The following is a 21,577-nucleotide window of genomic DNA, read 5'->3' as shown; positions in this document are numbered from 1 at the left end:
AGCTCCTGTTAGGAATTTATAACCTAGGAACAGTGAGGAAAGAACTAAAATTAAAGGAGCATATTTGTTGTATGATGGACATAGGTCATCAAGAGAGCAAGTTTTGGTTCAGATCTTAATTATTCAGAAGAACTCTACAAAATTGACTGAGTAATGAGTGCATGAAGTCTGCAGTCAGGAAAAAATGAAAAGGCATTTAATTAGTGTATAAAACAGCAGAATAAATTCAGATGTGCTATACTGGTGCTGAATTTAGTTTTACCAGTCAAAAAAACTGATTAGGGTGTAATGTGGATGTCTCTTAAGAATGCAGCCATGCAATCCTCAGTGGTACTCGATACAATTAATAGAATGAGAGTTAAAAATAAAGATGTCTTTAAACACAGTGCAGTCTCATGAGAAGTTTTGATCAGCCCATTTCAGGCAAGGCACAGGTGAATCCAGAAAAAGTTCTGAAAAAACAGGGTCTACTCCAGCAAGTCTTGCTGTGTCTGTTGATAAAAAAACCAGCCTGTTAGCAGGGTTCTTAACTTTCCTGAAGTATCTGCTGTTTGCCTTTGTTGGAGATAGAACACAGAGTTTGGTTAACTTTTGTGTAAGGTAGGGTCTGTGTTTTAATTCTAAGCTTGTTTGTGTCACCTTTTTAGAAATCTAATGAATTTTGTTTGCTGGAAAGACATAACTTTAATGCACATCTGATGGCTGTAGCCATTTTTTTTTCAGAGTTTAAAACCCTGTAAACACTCTCTTGTTTTAAAATTATTGGTAAGAAGCATAAATCACTTTTCCAATCTGCTAAGTCCTAATACGTCAGAGCAGTGTTACAACATCATCTTTCATCCAAAAGTAGTTTAGCAGATCATTTGATACCACTTACTATAAACTCACATGAAGTTGACAGAAAGAAGTGGCCCAGTAAAAATTGTTGTGATGTAAATTGCATGTCTAAGATAGTAACTGAACTGTTACAGATCAATAAGTGACTTGGAAGTAGCAGTTTAGATTAATGCTATGTAATAAACTGTAATTATCCATCCATCAACAATTTTATATTCTGTAATCTTTTCAGACCAGCATTTCTTACTGTATTTTAACATCAGTAGCTTCTTTGCATCCTCTGGTGGAAGGGTTCTTTGCTGCAGCTTTTTCTGTAATTCTCACTGTTCTTATATGCTGAAGAGCCTTTTGGTTCATTGTTATCCACACATTCCTTAGCGTCTTATAAATTTTTATTCCTTTACTTTGAGTTTTATGGGAGGTGAGCGATGTAGTATAGTAATCACAAAAACACTTAGCTGTATGTAGGAGTGTGTGTGAATGTGTGTACAGGTATTCAGTTTTCCAACAGAGACCTTTCTATGTGTCATTGTTGAAAAATCTGAAAATCCCCATAAGTCCCAATAGAAAAAGGCATCTACTGACAGTAACTTTTTGTGTTGTTCTGATTTACAAGAATGTGCATTTAATGCAAAATGTTCTCACTGTTCTTGTTTCCATGTTGGGTCTTGGTGTCAGCTAATCTATAAAGGAAAAAAGGTTTTTTGAAAAGTAACTACATGTGGTTTGTTCTCTCAGTGCTAAATACTATGTCACCACTGAAATGTTATCAGTAGTATTTCAGTTTTATTTTGTTTTCTAGGCACTCTTTGGGGTGACACAAAAGGAAGAGGAAATCCAAAGAATGAAAGATGAAATGGCTAAACTTGCAGAAGATACTGCTGCAGCAATTAGAAAGGCAGTAAGTTAGGATATTTAGAAAGAATATGGAGATTTTTGGTTTTCCTTCGCATGAAAAGCTATTGATGGTGCACAATCATCACGAGCAGTTTCCTTACAACTATTTTGATAATATACGTAGCAAGGCAACATGCCTAAACTATTGTACTCTTCAGCTTTATTGTCTAGACATATATTCTTCTGAATTAAATGCTATTATTAAATCTCTCAAGAAACAAAAGTGTTGATGTCTGTGCAGACACAGGTCAGACAAGGCTGCACTGTGAATATGTAAAGAATGGCACTGTGAATATGTAAATAACGGCACTACAGTTTCAAAGATTCTGTTCAGTAGCAGGTCAGCTGACTGTGTGTTGTATTGGTATTTGCTTTATGATACACAGCCTTGTCTTGGAAGTTGCTGATGGAAGCTCATCATATACATTCAGATGATAGGACCTGTTGAAAGTAATTCTATCAGGCTTTTGGCATCTCAGTACTTAAAAATGTTCCCCTGTTTAGGCAAGTAAGACTCTTCTCCCATGTACAGCTAACAGTCAAAAGGCTCATTTTCATAGCACACTTAGAAACTAGAATTCGGTAGAGAAATGACTAAAAAAAATCTGTAATCTCTTTATTATTTTTGTTGTTATTGTTTCAAGCAGCTGAAAAATCAAAGTTCTTCTGATAAAAGACTAGTCGCAGAATGAATTTTAATGTTGTGTCCCATCTGCAGTTAAAATGCAGACTAATCTACCTCGAGGTCCTTAGTAATTATCTGCATGTCAGACACTTGCTTTATTCTAAGGCAAACTCCAGAGGCAGTAAAGACTTGTTACAGCCTTGTGATTATCTCATTTGTAAGTTTTCAGTGGTGTAATTGACATTGCCTCCTTTCACTTTCTTCACTATGGCACAATGTGTATAGGTACTGTGTAGGGATGAAAGGATTCTTTTTCTTTCCAGTTCATTTATTTTGAAAGATTTCAGGTCCATATGGCCTAAATTTTCAGAACCTTTACAATGAGGATATGGATGTTTTGTACCTTCTATTTGGTGGTTTCCTGAAAGATTGAAAAAACTTGTGTGGATTACTTAAAACCTCAATATTTAATGTTGTACATGGTGTGGAGAAGGTGCAAGAGTTGAAGAGCAACTAGGATAAGCACTCTAGTTTTGATAATTATTCTAATCAGAACATAGAAGTTTAGAAGTGCCCTATTCATTATTTTGAAATAATCTCAGTAAAGTCAATCTATCAAAACCATGAAAAGTAAATTTTTGAGCTATGAGTTGTCATGTTTCTCCAGGTATTAACAAATACTTTTTTTAACGTGATCTAAAAATATCTGTTTACACAAATTGCAAATATCTTGCACTTTGTGGACAACAGCTTTTCTGACAGTCTCAATGTTCTTTTTGTAAGGCCATGTTCTGATGTCTTTCTGGGTTTTTTTTTTTCCCTAAACACCCTCAGTTTAAGTAGTATGGATTGATAATAAACATTCTTCTAACATTTATGTAACCAGATTTTTCAGTTATTGCAGTACCTTATATTTCTGTATTTTTATGAACAGGATGGAAAAATAGTGAGTGAGATTAATTTTTTACATTTTTTTTTTCCCAGGTAGACACCACAAAGAAGCAATATAATGTGCAGATTTCTCGACTAACAGAAGAACTTTCAGCTCTTCAGATGGTAGGGTGGTGACTGATAAAAAGTATTTTTGATAGCAAAATATTTGAGACTCCTAGGTTTTCTTTATCAGTTAAAATGCTAGATTCAGGTAAAAGTAAGTCAAGTAAAATACCAGTAATGAATAGCTATGTAGGACTGTTCTTTATTACTGTATAGCACTTTGTCCTGTGTGTCTCCACACATCAGCGTAACGTGCAGTGTTTTTCATGTTACTTGACAAAAGCAACCTTGTACAGTGTCTTTGCAGTTGGTGTGGAGATTGAGATTTAGGTGTATTGGATATTTGCTTTAAAATTTCATTTTTAATGTGCGGGTTTGCCTTATATGTTCACAAACATAGGTTTTACTAAAAATCTTCAATGGCTCTGCATGCCATACACAGTTCTGCAAATCCACACACTTCTTGAGTTTATTCCTTGAGTTATTTATATTTTTAGTATAGTACACAAGCATCTTGACAGTGAGATTCTGTTTCTCTAAAAAACAGTTCCTGTGCAATGGCTTTTCTTGAGTATCCTGGTTTCTTTCAGGGATAAATAAAGCATGGGAAAAGCCAAATACTGCGTATTTGTATTTGAGTGTGTAGCAGTGGAATATCTAGACGTTTGCTAATTGAAAGTCTATGCATCACAGTTGTCTTATTCTTGAATGAACCAGAAACTTGTAACGAATACTGTGGGAGACCAAAAGAACTTGGTGCATATTACCTATTCATGGATTAAATTATATTAGTCTGTACAGTGAATAAGACTGATCCTATAGACAAAATGAGCAGGTAAATATAAACAAATACATACACATCAGCAGTAAGAATTGTATTTACAATGCCTTGGTTTTGGCTTTGGCATTTTTTTAATGTTTCTTTTTTATTACTTTTACTATATTTTTTTTTAATTACTTTTTATAATAGGAATGTGGAGAAAGACAGGATCAGATTGATCGAGCCATTAGGGAAAAGAGAGCAGTGCAACAAGAACTTGAAAAGGTAAGGCGATTGCATGCATTTTTACATTACGTTTAGGATCTCTTTTCGAATGGAAATGTTACACTGATTTTTCCTTTTTCTCATGTTTTTTTTTTTTTTCCCCATAATGTCCCTTACCTTATTTTTTTAGTAGATTTTCTAAATTGTAAATTTTTCTGTTGTTTTATTTGTTCTATTTTAAAGTTGTAATCATAAACTGAGAGGGTTCTTTGAAAAGTGTAAAAAGTAAAAGGAGAGTTGTTTGACACAGTCCAAAAGAAACATAGTACATCCTACAGTTAAACTTAAGCTCACTAGACAGAAAACTAAATGAATGCCAGAATCATTTTCCTGAAGTAGCAGCATCAATGGTAGGAATTCAGTTTTGTTTTAAATCACTGGAAAATAGAACACAATGAGGAGTAAGTAGCCTCCTTGTCTGTAATACCCTGCCAATCACCAGTGCAAAGTAAAAATGGTCTTATATGTAAGTTTATTCTTCAGATTTACAGGGAAGACAGAGGACATGAATCTGACAATAGAAAACTAGAGCAAATGCATCAGAAATACTTACTTGCAGAAACTGCAAAAAATGACCTACAGCTACGGCTACAGACAACACAAAATAAACTAAAGCAGCTGGAAATGAAGTAAGTATTGGATGTTACGGAAACTAGAATGGAAAGCAATAGAAATTATTTCTATTTAAATTGTTGATTATGCATTATGTTTTTGTCTTTTTAACCAGTAGTAGGAATAGTATCAATATACCATGATTCTGAAGGCGGTTCATAACATGCTATGGAATAAAAGACTTTCCTTACAAGATAAGAACTGCAAGCAGTTGTTTGACACAAAAAAAAAAGATAATAGGAGTATATTATTTGGAATCTTACTGCATTTTTAAATCCTGCTTGTGGGAAAAGTTAATCTATGAAATATATAGCCAGAATGTATTACTTCATAAATTCATGTACAGTATATCTCCTAGTGCATCAGAACACCATTTACATAGCTTAAATGTTGTTTCTGTGTTCAAAGCTAATAGACATCATTGAAGGTCCAGTAATACACTGGTTAAAAAGTACAATGTGATACACAGTTTTAGACCAAGTTGTTCTTTTCAGCACAAAACCCGTAGTATTCTCTAGAAGCTTGAGTATTTCTGGGTTCTGATGATCATAATTCATCTCACTTCACCAGAGTAATCTTCAGTTGGGAAACTGGAAATGTTATAAAAATTCAAATCTTCTGTTTGACGTTATCATTTCCTGAAATTGCTACAATATTAGATTGGTTTTATGAATTCCATCATCTCGATAAAATTCTTTGCTGACTTGTGCATCTTTCTAGCTGTCGAGCTTATTAAACATGCTGAGCTGATAAACAACTTTCAGAAGGAAACAGGGGAACAGCTGTACTGGATCAGACCTTTTCTCTAGTAAATAGTAGTTCAACTCTTGAGTTCCAACAAGACTTTTCTTCTTTTTAAGCTCTGAGGAGGAGAAATCTCGTTGCCAGGAAGTTATCTGTCAATTGCAAAGCATTCTGGATTCAGAAAGAGAAAAGAGTGTGTTTGTCAGTGATCAAAGGCTAAAACTTCAACAAGAGAATGAACAATTGCAAAAAGAAATGGAGGACTTGAGAAAACTGGCCAGAGAGGCTCAAAACAAAGCTAAAATAAAGGTGGTGTATATATGTTATTTTTATTTTAACATTAAGACTGGTATTTGCTTAAGGCAGCAGTTCTAAGAGAAAATTATTGAAAGCTTTAAATTAAGGGTGAAAGTTTCAACGATACTTCCTGGTTTCTGCTTAAAAGTATTTTGTTGTAGCATTGTGTCCTCAGAATCTATTGGGTAACTCAATCTCTGCCAGTGAAATTGTATTTTAATATGTATTAAATTCTGCTTGATATGAAAGGCCAAAATGTTCTTAGCTTTTTGTAAGATTAATAGATTAAATAATAACACATTCCTCTTAAAGTGATTTCACTTACTCCAATTCCAGTTCTTCATTTATCTACTGTCTGTAATGTATTAGGAATCTCTGTACAACTTTCAGTCCAGAGTGTTCCTCTACTTGTATGTATATGTGCTGTCAGAGTGATGTGTAACTAATAAATAATTAGTTGTCAAACACTGGTTCTGCATTTTTTTGGTCAGAGAACATTTTTCCATGTGAATAGATAATTAGTTGAAAAATAGATCTTCTTTTTGAATGTGTTCCATTAAATACACCTGAACAGACTGCAGGTGGGATAATGAATTAACAGTAACTTCAACAGATTCGTGGTACCTTTGGGTTCTGGAGGAACAGCTTTGATGTTTGATGTTCTTTCTAAACATGTGAAGCTGGTACTTTTGCCCTCTGCTCTTAACTCCATGTGTATAAAGATATTGAAAAGGAATCTGAGAACCCACAGGAATGAAAAATACTTCCGCAAGAAGTTTACAAATTCAGTGTCCACTTTGCACTACAAGATAGAGGGAAGTGGTCAAACTTAATAGGAAGTCTTGTTCCCACTCCAAAACCCTTTGGTGAACTGTAGTTTAAAAACAGGATCAGAGTCTTGGAACAGATAAGTAGTGGTTATAAAGCATATACCAGATTTCTGTCTTATTTTTAAATCAGACAAGCTTTTATTTTAGTCACAGCTAAGATTTATTACTTGCTTTCATTTTCCTCTGATATACAAAGGATTTTTAGAAGCAGTTAAGAAACTCCTAACATGTTTTAGCTAGATGAAAAAGGAAGAATGTGTTTCTGTGGAAAAAACACAAGGTACAGAAAGATAGAGTATTTACAAAAATAAACATACACAGCTGATTATCCTTTATTGTCAGTTGTACCATTTGCTTAAATTGGCTTTGGAACATGTATCTATTTGAGTATATAATTACAAGTTTAATTATTGTATGTTACATGCTTTCAACAAATGTTTATAGAGAAACTGAAGTGTTTAAAAAAAAAAAAAGTCAAAAGTGAGAGACTTGATTGTACCCAATTTGTACTTTTCTAGATAAGCACAATGGAGCATGAGTATGCTGTGAAAGAACAGGGATATGAAACTCAACTTAAAGTAATGGAAGACACCAATCGGAAGTCTACTGATGAACTCAGGCGTCTGCTTGTAGCTCAGCAAAAAATAACAAAAAGATGGAAAGAAGAAACAAAAAATCTCACTGAAATTACAGAAGCCAGGATTGGCAAGCTAAAGTAAGTGCAATTTTGTTTGTCTTTGGGAATTGGTTACAGTTTTAGTTACTGCTTGGTTTGTGTGAGTAGACCTGTGGTGAAAAGAAGAAGAGCAAACCATCCACACTAGATGACGTGCTCCCAGGAAAACAAGAAACAGTGTCCTAAGAAGAACTTTGATGTTCATTGTGAAGTTAGCACTGAAGTAAAATGTTTTGAAATTGATGTGTGTAAATTTTGTAATGACAAAAAGTAAATAGATTATATTACTTATAATTATCTCTCTGAAAGTATTGCAGGCTTAATTTTAGACAATATTAGATTTGTATTGTGAAAAACCTCAATGGTTATTCAGAACAGTCACCATAAAATCCATTTTGGAATGAGTCTCTAGACTGCTTAAATGAGCTACAAAAAAACCTACTGAGATGCACATCTAATGTTCTCTTTTGAGCAGCTGTTGCCATAAATGAGGATCCAAATGGGTTGTGTGATTGCCCTAAGTGCAAATATAATATAAACTTTACTCTTCTCTTAATTCATAGAGGTTGCCAGATAACTAGTTGATACTTTAATTCCCAGCACAGAGTATAAAAATATTTTGAAAGGACATAGTAACAGGGGCATCACACAAAATAGACATAGATTACATACTTTTCCTAGATGTTGGGGAATTTAAGTACCTGTGGTGCCTGTGAGCCAATACACAGACATCAGCTGGTTTAGAGAAGACAGTGATGTTACTGGAAATGAGTGAGTAGAGAAGGAAGTATTCCAGTGAAAAGTTAGCCATTTGTAAGTTATGTCTGAAATAAAATCTACAGACTTACTTTTGTTTAAAATACATACCACTATCAATAGTTTCTACATGGATATTAAAATATTAAGAACCTACATGGATCAGTTTATAAAATAAGCAGATAAGGCATTTACGTTTACATTCCTTTTCAGCGTGTGACACATTGTGCAGTGTTAAAGTGCAAGTGAGTGATTTGTGCAGGGGATTTTCTGGTGTTTCTTCCATCTCAGGTTCCTGACGTGTTGTGTTTAACTGGCAGGTAACAGGCAAACTGTGCCTAGTTGCGACCTGACACACTCACTCTGGTTAGCCAGCTTGCTGGTGCTTGTAGGAGGCCAAGTTTTAAACAAGCTTGCTGTCATCAGGGGCCAAGATATGTATTTACCTTGTACTTTAGCTGATTTCTAAGCTCAAGAAACTCTCTTAAATCAAGTAGACTATTAATTAGAGATGAATTTAGCCTGATATTTTTATGGAGCTTCCCAGAAGTTTATGTCCTCAAGATCTCTTCCTCTTCAAAATTGGTTGAAGATGGGAGGAAACTGACAGACAGGTACACAGTAACTTCTAAACTAGGATGGCTGATTCCATAATTCTAATTACTTCAAAATTAAATTTGTTAGGGAAGAATGTAACATTATAGATCTCCTCATATTTTAGGAAGTGTGTTCAGTGGGGTTTAGAAGAAAAAATCAGAGTATGTAGCTTTGTTAATTTGTGAAATTTGAAACGACCCTTTCACTTTAAAGAGCAGGGTACATTCCTGTATAGTTCTTTGCTCAGATTGATTTATTTTTTTTTTTTTAAAAAAAAAAGCTATCACATTAAACAAGGAAGCAAACTACTTTCCCAAGTAAAATTGAAAACCTGTAAAGTCTAGCTTTTATTTCCTTTGGAGTAATAGTTGGGGGGGTTGTGTGGGTTTTTTTTATTCTAATGATTTACATATTCTCACCGCAAACCATAATGTTTCCAGCATCCTATGCACTTTTTGGAGTCACTGTTTTTTAAGCATAGCTTGATATTTCTAGTTGTCAGAATGCCAACGGTGTGAGTGGAATTAGAACCCAAGTTTCTAAATCTGAGCAAGGAAAGTAACTTTCTGGAAATATTGCCTACGTCCCTGCAAGTGTTCAAGGCCAGGTTGGATGGGGCCCTGGGCAACCTTGTGTAGATCCAGGCCTGGAGGTTGTTGGCCCTGCGTGAGGCAGGGGGGTTGGAACTCTATGATCCTTGGGGTCCCTTCCAACCCATGACATTCTATGAACAGACTGATACTACTGGGTAAGCAGTACCTGTTGAATGAAAGGCTCTGTTTGAAAGGCCTCTTGAGTCTAATGCAGGAAATGGTATCACCAAGCATTGTAGCAGGGTCTAAGCGAGAGGCTGATGTTCACCCCACTTTCTTACATAAATACATCTTTAAGTTTCTGTGGTTCTGAGAGAATTAAGCTGTGACTTTGTAAAGAAAACTTAGTACTTTCCTTAATAACTTCATCTTGTCATGACTGAGCAGCAAGGCTAGGGTATTAGATGAAGATCTCAGTATACCCTTTTTTGGTTTAAAAAGATCTCTCCAGGTTTAGCAGCATCTTAAGAGTTATTTGGTGTGTTCTGAGGAGAGTCTGAGACATGCCTTGGCACATCCTGTACTGTTTGATGTATTGGATTCTTGTAAACATGTGAGCAAATACAGAGATTGTGTTGGTGACGTGTAGCAGAATTTCAATTTTTAATAAGAATTACTAATCTTACAACATACTGGAGTGCTTTGTAAGTGAATGTTTTTCAGGAAGTTACAAACTTCCTAACAAAGTCATACACATGTATACCAGGGAGGTAGCTTACATAAAGGCATTTTATATTGCATTTCACCAGACATTTGCTGTTAATGCAGCTCTCGTAAGCACTGAGTCAGTGTCCTGTTTGTTAGTGTAGGTGTTTCCCATTCCTTTGCCTTAAATTCATGATGTGTTGCTGGGTTTCAGTTCTGTCCTCATTACCTTCATTTTCCATGTGAAGGTGTCTGAAACATTTTGGCTTCTTCACTACCTTCCCAGCAGCAGCTGATAACTTTCCCCTATTTTGTGCTGCTCATCTTTCATTTTCTAAGTCTCTGGTGTTTTGTTAGTGAGATGCAATACATAGGCATAAAGGAAGCATTAAATAAATACTTCTGATAAATGAAGCAACATCAGTGAAGGTTAGGTGATTTTTTAATTTAAAAAAAAGGAGGGGGGAAAATAATTTTGCAACCTGTAACAATAGAGCAGAGTGTTTTGGTTTGTTTTTTTAAATAATAGGTCAGCAAAAAAACCCTGTAAATAAAGATGTTGATAAACTGATACTTCCAGGCTTCACTGAAAATTATTCTGAAATTCACTATAAATTATTCTGTGCTTTCTTTTGGGTCTGAGTTCAAGTTAAACAAGTAATGGTTACCTATAAAACTGAGGTTGGAATGCAAAACATGGTGTAGAAGCAGTAGGCAATACATTGAATATTTGTAGACTGAATTCTACCAATTTCTTCGTAAAAATACATTACAGTCTCCATTTATGAGAAGAGTTTTCTGCACTTTAAGCATCTTAAGATGCTGTACACATTGAGAAAGAATCTATTGGTGACAGACCTCACCTTCACCTTGCAAAAGGGTAAGGAACCACTTTTGCTTATGGCAAAAGTCAATCTTGAAGGTAACTAAGGTCAGTGGTCTTTGTGACATAAGTCATGTTTTCAAATAAGAACATTAAAACATCGCTCTTGGCAGCATGACTAACCACTCATGACTAGTGTTTATTCTCTTTATTCTTGCAAACATTAGTCTGGCAGAATACGAAATGAAGTTATTCTGAGTTTTGCTTCCATTTTAGATGTACTTTGAAATCTAATGACAGCTACTGAAATGAACTTAGACAGCAAATATTTACAATTATAAAAGTTATGCAAATGAATGACTGCTGGTAAAGCTTGTAAAAAAAGTGGTGTGGTACTCATGTTTGCTTAAAGATGAATTGTCCCAAGGTACTTGTATTGAATTTAGGTTGTCTCTTTCTCTAAGAACGTATACATAAAAACATGTTTTTAATCTATATATGTTTACAGATGCATACAAAACTGTCATCTTCAGATTATGTTTTGGGGAATTTTGTATTTCAAGCTAAGGTGAATGTACTGTACTGGGTTTGAGTAGTGTGGAGTTAATTGTCTTTATAGTAGCCTGTGTGGTGCTGTGTTTAGATTTATGACCAAAATGCTATTGATAACACAGAAGTCTTTTAGCTGTTGGTAAACAGGGCCACTACAGTATCACAGTCTTCTCTGTTTCTCACGCTTCTGCCCCACTTAGGATGCTGGGGGTGCACAGGTAGCTGGTAGGAAACACACAGCCAGGACAGCTTGAACCCAACTGAACGAAGCAATATTCCATACCATACAGCATCGTGTTCACCCTATCAGCTGGGTGGATGGTGTTCCAAAGTAGCTGTGGTTTGGTTGTTACGCTAGTGAGAAGTGACTGCTTTGGCAATCGCTTTTGGCAATTTTTAATTTTCTTTCACTTACCTATCTGTCTTTCTCTTGACCCATGAGGGTTTTTTCATACTTGTACCCTTCCAGTTCGCTCCCTCTTTCCTCTGGGGTTGAGTGAGTAACTGTGTGGGGGCTTACCTACCAGCTGCATCAGTCCACCTCAAGACTGAAGGACGGATGCAGCTTTTGAGATGGAAATGCATATTAGCATGTCATTTCAGCAAAATAGGTTTGGTTACTTCCAACAGGCCAGCATTTTGACAGTTGCAGCTCTGGTAGGCTCTGAGACTGAACCAACAATTCAGTTCTGACCAGGAATAACCAGTAGAATTAAGTAAACTTCTGGCAAAACGTCATTTTTCATGTTCTTACAGTGGTTTAGATGGGAAACAGTAAGAAGAGAAATACAGAAATATTATTAAAATAGCAAACTTATTTCTAAGGGGTTTGTTGGGGTTTTTTTTTGTAACACAGAGCTTTTAAGTCTTGATGAATCATTTAATGATTATATGTTCATTCGTTTAGTGACACTTACTTGAGCGTCTATTTGATTAATTTTTTTTTATCCCCCTGTATCTGGCACGCTATTTTAAGTAATCTAAATAACCAAATTAGAATTAGGTTTAATATTTTTAAAGTCACTTTGACATTCAGTGATACTTCTGCACAAATTTCTGTGGAGTTCGATAAGTAGAAGCAAGCCATGTTGTTCCTGCTGTTGCTGATCTACAGGGTGTAGAGCTTCCAGTTCTGAAGTTGCAAGCTCTAAGATTGCTGTCAGATTGAATGTCCCAAAAACTCAAGGTACTTGGGTGATCTGCCTTTGACAGCTGTGGTAAAAAACCAGTATCGGGAGTTTACAGCTTCTTTTAACTTTCTTGTCTTCATTTAAAACAATTTACTTTTGAAAGAAATTATTAATATATACACATACTCTTAAAATTCCCTGGTTTCACTGAAGTGCTATAATCTAGAAAAACAGGTCCTGTGCTAATATTTGAAGGGAAGAATCTGGCTAGGACTGTTCTTATTACCTTACAGCATAGTATGTAAAACTAGGTAGTTCTTCAGGCTTAAGTTGAGAAGAATAAGTGACAGCAGAGATAAAAAGTGAAATCAGTAATACCAGAGGAATATTTAGGAAACTTGTAAATTGGAAGAAAACAAGCTTTAGTAACAACAGAATATAGGATAGTTTGAGAAGGGGGTGAGAGAGAAAGTTCTGGTAACAGAATTTAAGCAGAAAATGGAGTAATCGAATCTGTCAGAATTTACTAAAATAAAATGGAAGACTGTATCCCTGTTTAAAAAAAGGGGGTACATTATGTATTGATTCTCTAAATCCACTTTGATCTGTCTTACTTAACTAGGTTAAACAAAAAGAGTTTGTAGTACAAGCAGATAGTTAATCCCTTCTAATTGGCATGTCAGTATTTTTCATAGATTGTTGTTGTTGTTGTTGTTCTAATCCTGAAAATGCAGAAGAGAATTTGTGTAAACTGAGCAAAAGTTTGGCAAATAACCAGTGGTACCAGGCTCCTCCCCAGTAGCCAATGCCAAAAGCACATTTTTGTTGAACATTATTCTGGTCAGACCAGGGATTACAACAAGATTCACGTTGAAAAGCGTATGTCATGTTCAGTCAAAAGCCTGAGTTATCCACAGAGTGCCCTTCAGTGGAGTAGATCCTGAAAACTGCAGATGAGAAAAAGGTAGATCTTGTAACCTGAGCAACAGGAAATTGACAAAGTTCTCTCAACTTTCCTCTGTTATTTTGAGCTGTTAGGCATGTGGATGATTGTTCAGTTAAGGTATAGTTTAGCCTGAGTTAGGAGTACTAATAGGTAAACACAAGTCTGTTCACTTTTTAGAAGTATAAACTGAATCTACAAAACAAACAGTATATGAGAAAGTTTATAACCCTTGGCTTAAATGATGAAGTATTTACTTTCAGGTAACAGTGGATTTAAGGATCTTTACAAATCTTAACTCTCTAATAATAATTAAAAAATAATACTAATACACAGTATGTGAACAAATTGGTAAGTAACATGAAATGTATGCCATTTAGTGGGGGAGGAATCAAAAACATTTGTTCTAACATAAACCTGTTATATTTGAAAAAATGTAAGGAAATATTAATTTGAATTGTAATTGTCTGTATTTAGAAAAAGGGAATCCTTGAACATACAGGTTTTATATTTAAATACTTTACTTAGCTGAAGTCATCTGATGGCAGCTATTTGGGGTGTCTTTGTTCCAGTTTCTGCTTCTGAAACATTTCTGTGGCACAGTTAAGAGTCCCTGACTCATCGGTAGCCATGTGTTTTTCTGAACTCTCAGTTTTATCTTTTCTGTAATTGAAAAGAATCTGCCTTTTTTGGTGCCCATATATATGAGGTGTTGACCAGGATTGCCTTCTCCTCCTCTCTACATCCGGTACAGCACACTGAGTGAATTGCACAGCATCTTGAGATGAAGAACTTTCCTCCATGTCTAAAACATTATTCTTGGCTGCACTTCCATAATGTTTGGCAGCCATAGCTGCTTATTTTAAGATGTTCATTAAAGAAAAAAAATTAAAAGGATGAGAGACAGCTGCAGGTACTGGCAGCATACAAAATTCATAATTACTAAGAGTAACTGAAGCATATTATAGTATAATTCAACCAAAAAAACAGCTGGCACATGCTGTATTTGTCATATGAGAGCTTTGCAGAGTGTACTTGCTACAGCTGGCAGATTTATCACCTGTCTGCCAAAATGCTAAAAGCTCACCTTTTGTTTCCTACTCACTTAACAAAGACAATATGGAGTAGGGACTCATTTGATTATTCAGCGTAAGTGTTACTGCTCAATTTTAATATTAAAATCTCATCATGTGTGTGAGAGGGAGGGTTAACAATCAGAGTGAATTCACTGCCTAGCTCAATAGCCATCGCGTTTCCCTGTGCTTATGAGGTTAAACTGTGGGGGTTTTAATACATGCGCAGTGTGATCTCATTATAAAAATAATTTCTTGATACACAGCTGCATATGAGCATGTAAACTCTGGTTATGGCCTGTGCTGCTAAGAACGCTAATTCCGAGTAGAGAAGACAGATTGTTTTCATTAACTGAGAATTTTAATTTAGAAAACTAATCTATTTGGATAGTCTACTGAGGTGATGTAATAATAAAGGTGGTGTGTCAGAATGTAAGAATTTCCTTGTTTTCAAAGCTTTTTTTTACTAGTGTAGTTAAACCTGAGCAAAAGGACTCTATACATTGTAGAGAGCAGTGTTTGAATAGTTTACGAAGGAGTTTATTTTGAAAAGTTATGTATGTAAAGATATGACAGGGATTGTATAAAAATTGCTTAGTTAATAAGATCGATTACAAAAGCTGAATTTTTAAAACCCAGCTGTTCAGTAGGGCACCTGTATTGAAAATACTTGATCTTGGGGCGTGGTATTGACAAACTGCAGTAACAGTGTTAGGTATTAACATACTGTCTTGATCCTTTTAATCCATCTTCTTATTTTATATAAAGCTGTTCATATGTGGTAACATAGGCATAATTGAGAAATAATTTTAAATGTTTAAACATCATTTAAATATCTGCTTAGGTACTGTCATTTTTATAGCAGCAAGTAAACACAGTTCAACAGCTTTTGATGATACCTACCTGGAATTAGTTAAAGGGGTTGGTTGACAACAAGGGAGTGGAAACTACCAGCCAGGTGTACTGCAACCTTACATTAGCAGAAAGATTGCAACCTGGTATCTCAAGTGTCGTAGAGCAATTTTTCAGATAAAATACTAAGTTGTTTTTTTTTTTTTTTTTAAGAGGAAATATTTGTTGACACCTAAATGCCATCATTTAAATATCAGGCGATTTTTAAGATAGAGATGTGAGGTCCAAATATCTCCTATCTCACCTCCATTTCCCCAGAAAGAATTCAGGCTTTAACTTCATTTATAGTTCACGTAGTTTCAATAATCGGCAGAGCACCTGAAGGTTAAGTATCAGCTTTCTGAGCATTGTCATGAAGGTGATTGCATTTCAGCATATTTTCAACTTGGGAAAGGAAGGTAAAATGAGAATAGATTTGAAGATTTCTTTTCATAAATACGTTTGAGCCTCAACACAGAAGATGAAAACAGTGTCAAGAATCTTGATCACACCTCTTTTTTCTCTTTTTTTCCTCTTTTTTTCCTTTTTTTTAATGTCTGTTCCTGGTGGAGTAGAGACAGGTCAAAGGCTAGACCAGACTATTTAGTTCTGCATTTTTCTCCAGTTAAAATTAACGAAGTTCAGAGATTTTTCCATCTTTGCTCATCCCTCTTCAAGTGGCTTGTGATGACAGAAGGCAAGAACTATTTCCTTTGAGCACAAACTCAAAGATGTCTGCAGTAACCTAGATATTTTTGTCTTTGGTGCTATCAAATTCAGGATCACTGAAATTCATTGAGTATAAAAGTAAAAACCAGCCTGAAGAAGGTGACGTTTTCCTATTCGTCATGAAGCATTATATTGTTAACTGTCTCAGATATAGAATGGGTTGGGTTTTGGTTCTTCGAAGCCCCTTCAAAGATGTCCCCATTGAAGTCTGGTTATGGGATATTGATTAGAGTGTTAATCTAAAAAATCAATATACTGTGAAATGCAGCTTATATTTATAGCATAGTTGATAACATGCATGCAAAATACCATACCAATAAGCAGAAAGGAAAAAAAAGTAAAATGTCAAGTGCTCTTGACAAAGTCCTGCTGCTTCAAACAAATACATCTCATACCTCTGCCATTGTAGTTTTGAGTACACATCAAGAAGTGCTAGCTGTGTAGGGCTTTTGAAATCATTGTTTAAGAGCAACGCTTAATTAAAAATACACAATAAGGCCCTCTAAGGCAATGAAGTACCTATGAAATTATATTCCAATAACTGATGCACTACTGTGTGTTAATCAGCATCTTTTCTTCTGATTTACAGAAGTGAGCTGAAGCAACACAAACTTCATAGCCGGGAGCTCATTTCTCAGCTGGAAGTGGCAAATGAAAAGGCAGCTGAGGTAAGATAGTGACTGGTATAACAACTACTTTCAGCTACAACCTGATATGCACACACACTAGGACATTAACAGAAACCTGTTTAGGTGAGCTATGTTTCTGATTTAGGAAAAACTAAGGAATTTTCAGAGTTGTAGTCATAACTGGAAAATCCCCGCTGTTTCTGCTGACTGATGTGTTCCAATGGCAAGACGACAAACTAACTTTAATCTCCAATTACAAGAAAACATGAGGAGTGGCCATCTTTCAGGGTTACCAGTGTAGCAATGTTAGATAATTTGGGAAATGTTTCCAAAGTCACTTACGCCTATGTATGCCTGCATACCTCTACAGAGGAGTAGGCATTGTCTTATGGATAATGTAGCATATACAGAGATACCAAATTCTCTGCACACTCTGGGTATAATGGAATTTACACTGTATGTGCATATATGCATATAGATAAAATAATTATCCATTAAAGATTAAGGGCAAGGTGGGTTTGGAATGTGCATTGTTCAATAATTAATGGACACTTTAGAAAACAGCTGTCCTGTCAGCCTCATAAATCTGAGATAACATCCGGTTGTCTCCAGGATCAGTCCTTCTGTGGTTTTTTTTCTATGATGGCGTAGTATTTAGGGGAATGAAATGGGGCTGATGCAAGAATAGATTTCTTTAAGTAAAGCATCATTAAGAAAGACTTTATGCGTACGATTTGATGAAGAGAAGAAATCTGTAGCAAGTTCATCATCTTACCTAGCATATTATTTTTCCCTTTATGTACAACTAAAACATTTACATTGTAAGATTATGTAAATTAAATTACCTGGGTTAAAATACCACCTTGTATGCATCTTACTTAAAGATGGTGAAACAAGTAAAACTTCCTCTGCAGATTACTCATGACTGGAAAAGTCATACGATACCACACGTGAGCTGGAATTCTCTGTAATGTATCAGCAGCACATCTTCAGTCTTGTGAGCAGTAAACAGTTCTGCTTGTTTTAAGCTTTTTCACTTCGGTGTGTATGGATCCAGTAAAAACAACTTTGCATTTGTAATGAGATATTTTGTTTACACAGGATAAAATATTAATTATGAAATATCAAGAATGCATCAATAAACTTCAAAGTCGACTGAGCCAGGCTGAGCAGAGGGCAGCTACAGCATCTCAAAAGGTACAAAAATAACAAAACCCATGTTATCTAAGTGCATGTCAGAAATCCCATTGAATATTACAAACATAGCTTGTATCATTCCTGATGCAGAGATGATCATTACATGTGATATTACTAATATAATTGTAACAATGAGTTTGTATTTCGGATGCATCATCGCAAAACTGATGCATATTCAATTAAATGCCACCTTCTGACAGGATGCTTAAATGACAGTATAGATTTGTTTATGGAAACAAATTTGATGCAAATTAAACTTGTGTGGTTCAAAATACGTGAACGAAGGTGTATGATCATTCCATGTTCAGAAATGGCAGCAAGTTAATAGATACTTAAAAAAAGCCTCTTTAAATAACTGCAGCTCCTGTTCACAGAAAGCAGGCTGTTTTAGCTTGGTGTAACCCACTTCAGCAGTCCCAACCTATGGCTGGATGTGATAGAGCGAATGTTGTGTTCCTACACCTGTCTGCTGGGGACTGTGATTTAAAACAATGCATGACTTCATTCAGCTGATAGTAACAGAACTGCGTTTATAGAAATTGCTGGGCAGAATAGCTTGTTTGTGGGGTTTTGGTGTCTTTCAGCCAAAGAAGTTCCCTGATCTAATTAATTGTGTGGCCACACAAAGAGTGCGGGGAAATGGTGTGTGGTGGGTGCAGGATGGAGTTGATAGTGTGGACCTGTGTAGCGTTCATCAAATTGCATTCTTGAGTTGCTTCTGCCATGTCATGTGAACTCCCAGAGCTGTTAACTTCTTGTCTGTCCACTTGCATTGGCCTCCAGTAATGGTGTCCCAAGAGGTTTTTGAGTGTTGGGAAGAAACTCTTTCCTGTGAGGGTGGTGAGGCACTGGCACAGGCTGCCCAGAGAAGCTGTGGCTGCCCCCCCGGCGGTGTTCAAGGCCACGTTGGATGGGGCTTTTGGCAGCCAGGGCTAGCAGAGGGTGTCCCTGCCCATGGCAGGGGGTTGGGACTAGATGGACGATGAGGTCCTTTTCAGTCCAAACCAGACTGGGATTCTGTAAGTACATCCCTCTGCAGTTATTGTCACTTAGGTCTAACGGGTTGAAAATTATACAGACAGAATAGGAAATACTTGGCTTTTTTTCTAGGCCGTGGGAAGAGGGGAAGGGAGGGATGGTGCATGTATCTCACTGTAGTGAACATTTCAGTAATCCTGAAAACTTCAGGCAAGGTGTGTCAGAGCCATTTATGTGTCTAAGACCTCCTTGTGCACCATTGTGATCGCTTAATAAGCTGAATTGTTGCTGCCTTGTATTTCCATTTCCCTTACAACTCAGCTCCTGCTTTGAGCAGTACTGGTCAATATTTCTAGACATTAATGATTTGGGGAGGGAAGGCTTTCCTCTCTTCAGAGAGAGAAACTTTGGCCTTTAATCATCTAAACCCTGTGGTACCTGTAATTCGGTATTTTCTCTGCTGGCAGGTGGGGCTTTTTCCATCCATCATTCTGTTTGAGCTAGACATCCCATGGCAGGAGGGGGTGTCACACTCTGGGTTCACTTATTTACCAAGCAAACTTGTGACTCGGGCTGGTTTCCTTTTAAGTAAAGGTGGTCTTTGCATGTCCTAATTTTTACAGTCATTCAGGAAACACATTTACAAGTTGTTGCTTTTTTAAATGTGGGTGATCCCACGTGAGTTACAGAGAGAGGAAATGTTTAGTTGATCTAAATTATCCCATTGGGACAAATGGCATTTCTTCTCAGCAGCAGTGAAGATATGGGCATAGCTGCCAAGCTACCCTAACGTAAGCTGTGTTTCCTGGCTGTAAATGCTCTCTGTTATGACAACATCTACCCCGCTGGTGAAGATCTGCTCTGAAAGAGTGACTTGGTTTTTTTAACCTCTTCTTTGTTACATGGATCTGTTCAGCTCTAATAGTTCTGCAGTGCATGGTTGTGTCACCTTTCAAGCGAGTAAATTTCTAGCCTTAGTGCCCATATATAGAAAGAGGTCTTGCTGTTCCTGAAAACATCAATAATTAATTGTTTCTTAGCAGTCTCCCCCTGAAAGGTAACAAAGATATTTGCTGAGAACCTTAGCAGCTAAATTGCTGTCCAGCTCTTATTGCTGGTCTTCAGAACTGTCTTGCCCTCTTCAGACTTGGCAGAGGTTGCTGCTGGTGTGGCTTCTTTGTAGTGATTTCAGAACAACTGTACCAAGCCCTGTCCTCTCCACAAAGTAGATATAGCAGTGCCATCCCACTAATGGCTGGCAAAAAGAGGTCTCCAGGAGTGCTGCTATAGGAATGTCTGTCCACTGAATCCAAAGAATCCAAGTGTTTATTTCTCTTCTTACTGTCAGAAGACTGAATGTTCATCTGTGTGCTTCCTCAGACTCAGAATGGTAACTCTTCTCCGTATTCTGCTGAATGTTGAAGGCTACTTGCTGACCCAAGTGTGCATTCTTGTTACATTATCTGGCTTACTGTAAAAGGAAATCAAATATAGGCTGGAGCTGGGCTATCAGGGAGTCTAGAAATTACAGTTCACAGATTATAAATTTAAACTTATTTTTAAATAGTAATTCAATAAGAAACAAAAATTCAGGGATGCTTTTGCACAGGTTTAAAATATGTGTATTCTATGTAGATGTCTTTCAAGTATACTCCTGCTACTTAAACTTTTATCATCTTGAATGCTTTGGGACCTGAAACAAAAGCAGTAATCTGTTGAATGAATTGTAAAGTCTACTGTTTACCCGAAGTTCCCACTTACCTATGCTTGTTCCCTCTCCTTTATGACTCCTTCCATATTGAACTTTTACTGATACTTGGATCTTACAAAATTTAGATTAACTATCTGCTTGGTTTTAATTTCAGCTCAGCCTGATAACTATGCAAAAGAATAAAGCTGCTTCCCTGAAAGGTCTGGAATATATATGAACACATTTCTTGTTCATTCACACCATGGTGGAGTTAAGAAGATTGCTGCAGAAACTTCATATTGGAGTGTTCAAGTCAAATGCAGAGCAAGGCTTGTACAACTTAGATAAACATTTTCTGATTTATTCGAGTAAGGAGGAGTGGATGAAGATACTGCATCTGTATGCATAGTAAAGATTGGAAGAAGACTGCAAGATGATGTTCTTGAAGTCATTCAGTGGAACAGACGAAACAGCCTGATACAGTGCCATGGTGTATTGGCCTTCTTTGGTCTAAAACCCACCATCTCCAACGTGACAAGATTTGTGTGCAGGGACTCAGTAACATTGTAGTGAAATTCGTGAACAGCTTTACTCACAGTCAATACCTTTCATTTTTCTTTTTAGTGCAGTAACTTAGGAACGTTTTGAAGCGAATTGTGCTAACAGTTGTTGTTCTTACAGTAGGCATTACAGCTGTGAAATGCCTCAGTTTCAGTTTTAAGAATTTGGTTCGCTGTGTTTTGATGCCCCAGGGAAACAGTTAATAAAGAAATTGCTCCTATGGCTATTGAT

The 21,577-nt window shown here is 36.3% G+C and overlaps 1 protein-coding gene across 1 annotated transcript in view; it reads left to right on the top strand.

Moving 5' to 3' along the window:
• The window catches only part of SCLT1 (sodium channel and clathrin linker 1), a gene marked incomplete at its 5' end in the record, with an annotated part of 37,025 nt that extends 15,889 nt beyond the window's left edge, over window positions 1-21,136 (top strand). The window contains 9 exons of the mRNA XM_084263246.1: window positions 1,640-1,738; window positions 3,344-3,415; window positions 4,326-4,400; window positions 4,884-5,029; window positions 5,873-6,065; window positions 7,402-7,598; window positions 16,881-16,959; window positions 18,022-18,117; window positions 20,961-21,136. Of these exons, the coding sequence (XP_084119372.1) occupies window positions 1,640-1,738; window positions 3,344-3,415; window positions 4,326-4,400; window positions 4,884-5,029; window positions 5,873-6,065; window positions 7,402-7,598; window positions 16,881-16,959; window positions 18,022-18,117; window positions 20,961-21,023 (1,020 nt within the window). The 3' untranslated portion in view covers window positions 21,024-21,136. The remainder of the gene's footprint in view (window positions 1-1,639; window positions 1,739-3,343; window positions 3,416-4,325; window positions 4,401-4,883; window positions 5,030-5,872; window positions 6,066-7,401; window positions 7,599-16,880; window positions 16,960-18,021; window positions 18,118-20,960) is intronic.
• Window positions 21,137-21,577: the final 441 nt, after the last annotated feature.

Source organism: Gallinula chloropus, assembly GCF_964237585.1.
Source record: "Gallinula chloropus genome assembly, chromosome: 4".
Taxonomy (NCBI): domain Eukaryota; kingdom Metazoa; phylum Chordata; class Aves; order Gruiformes; family Rallidae; genus Gallinula; species Gallinula chloropus.
The sequence above is the reverse complement of the archived record's forward strand: the minus strand, read 5'-3'. Positions and strand labels throughout refer to the sequence as shown.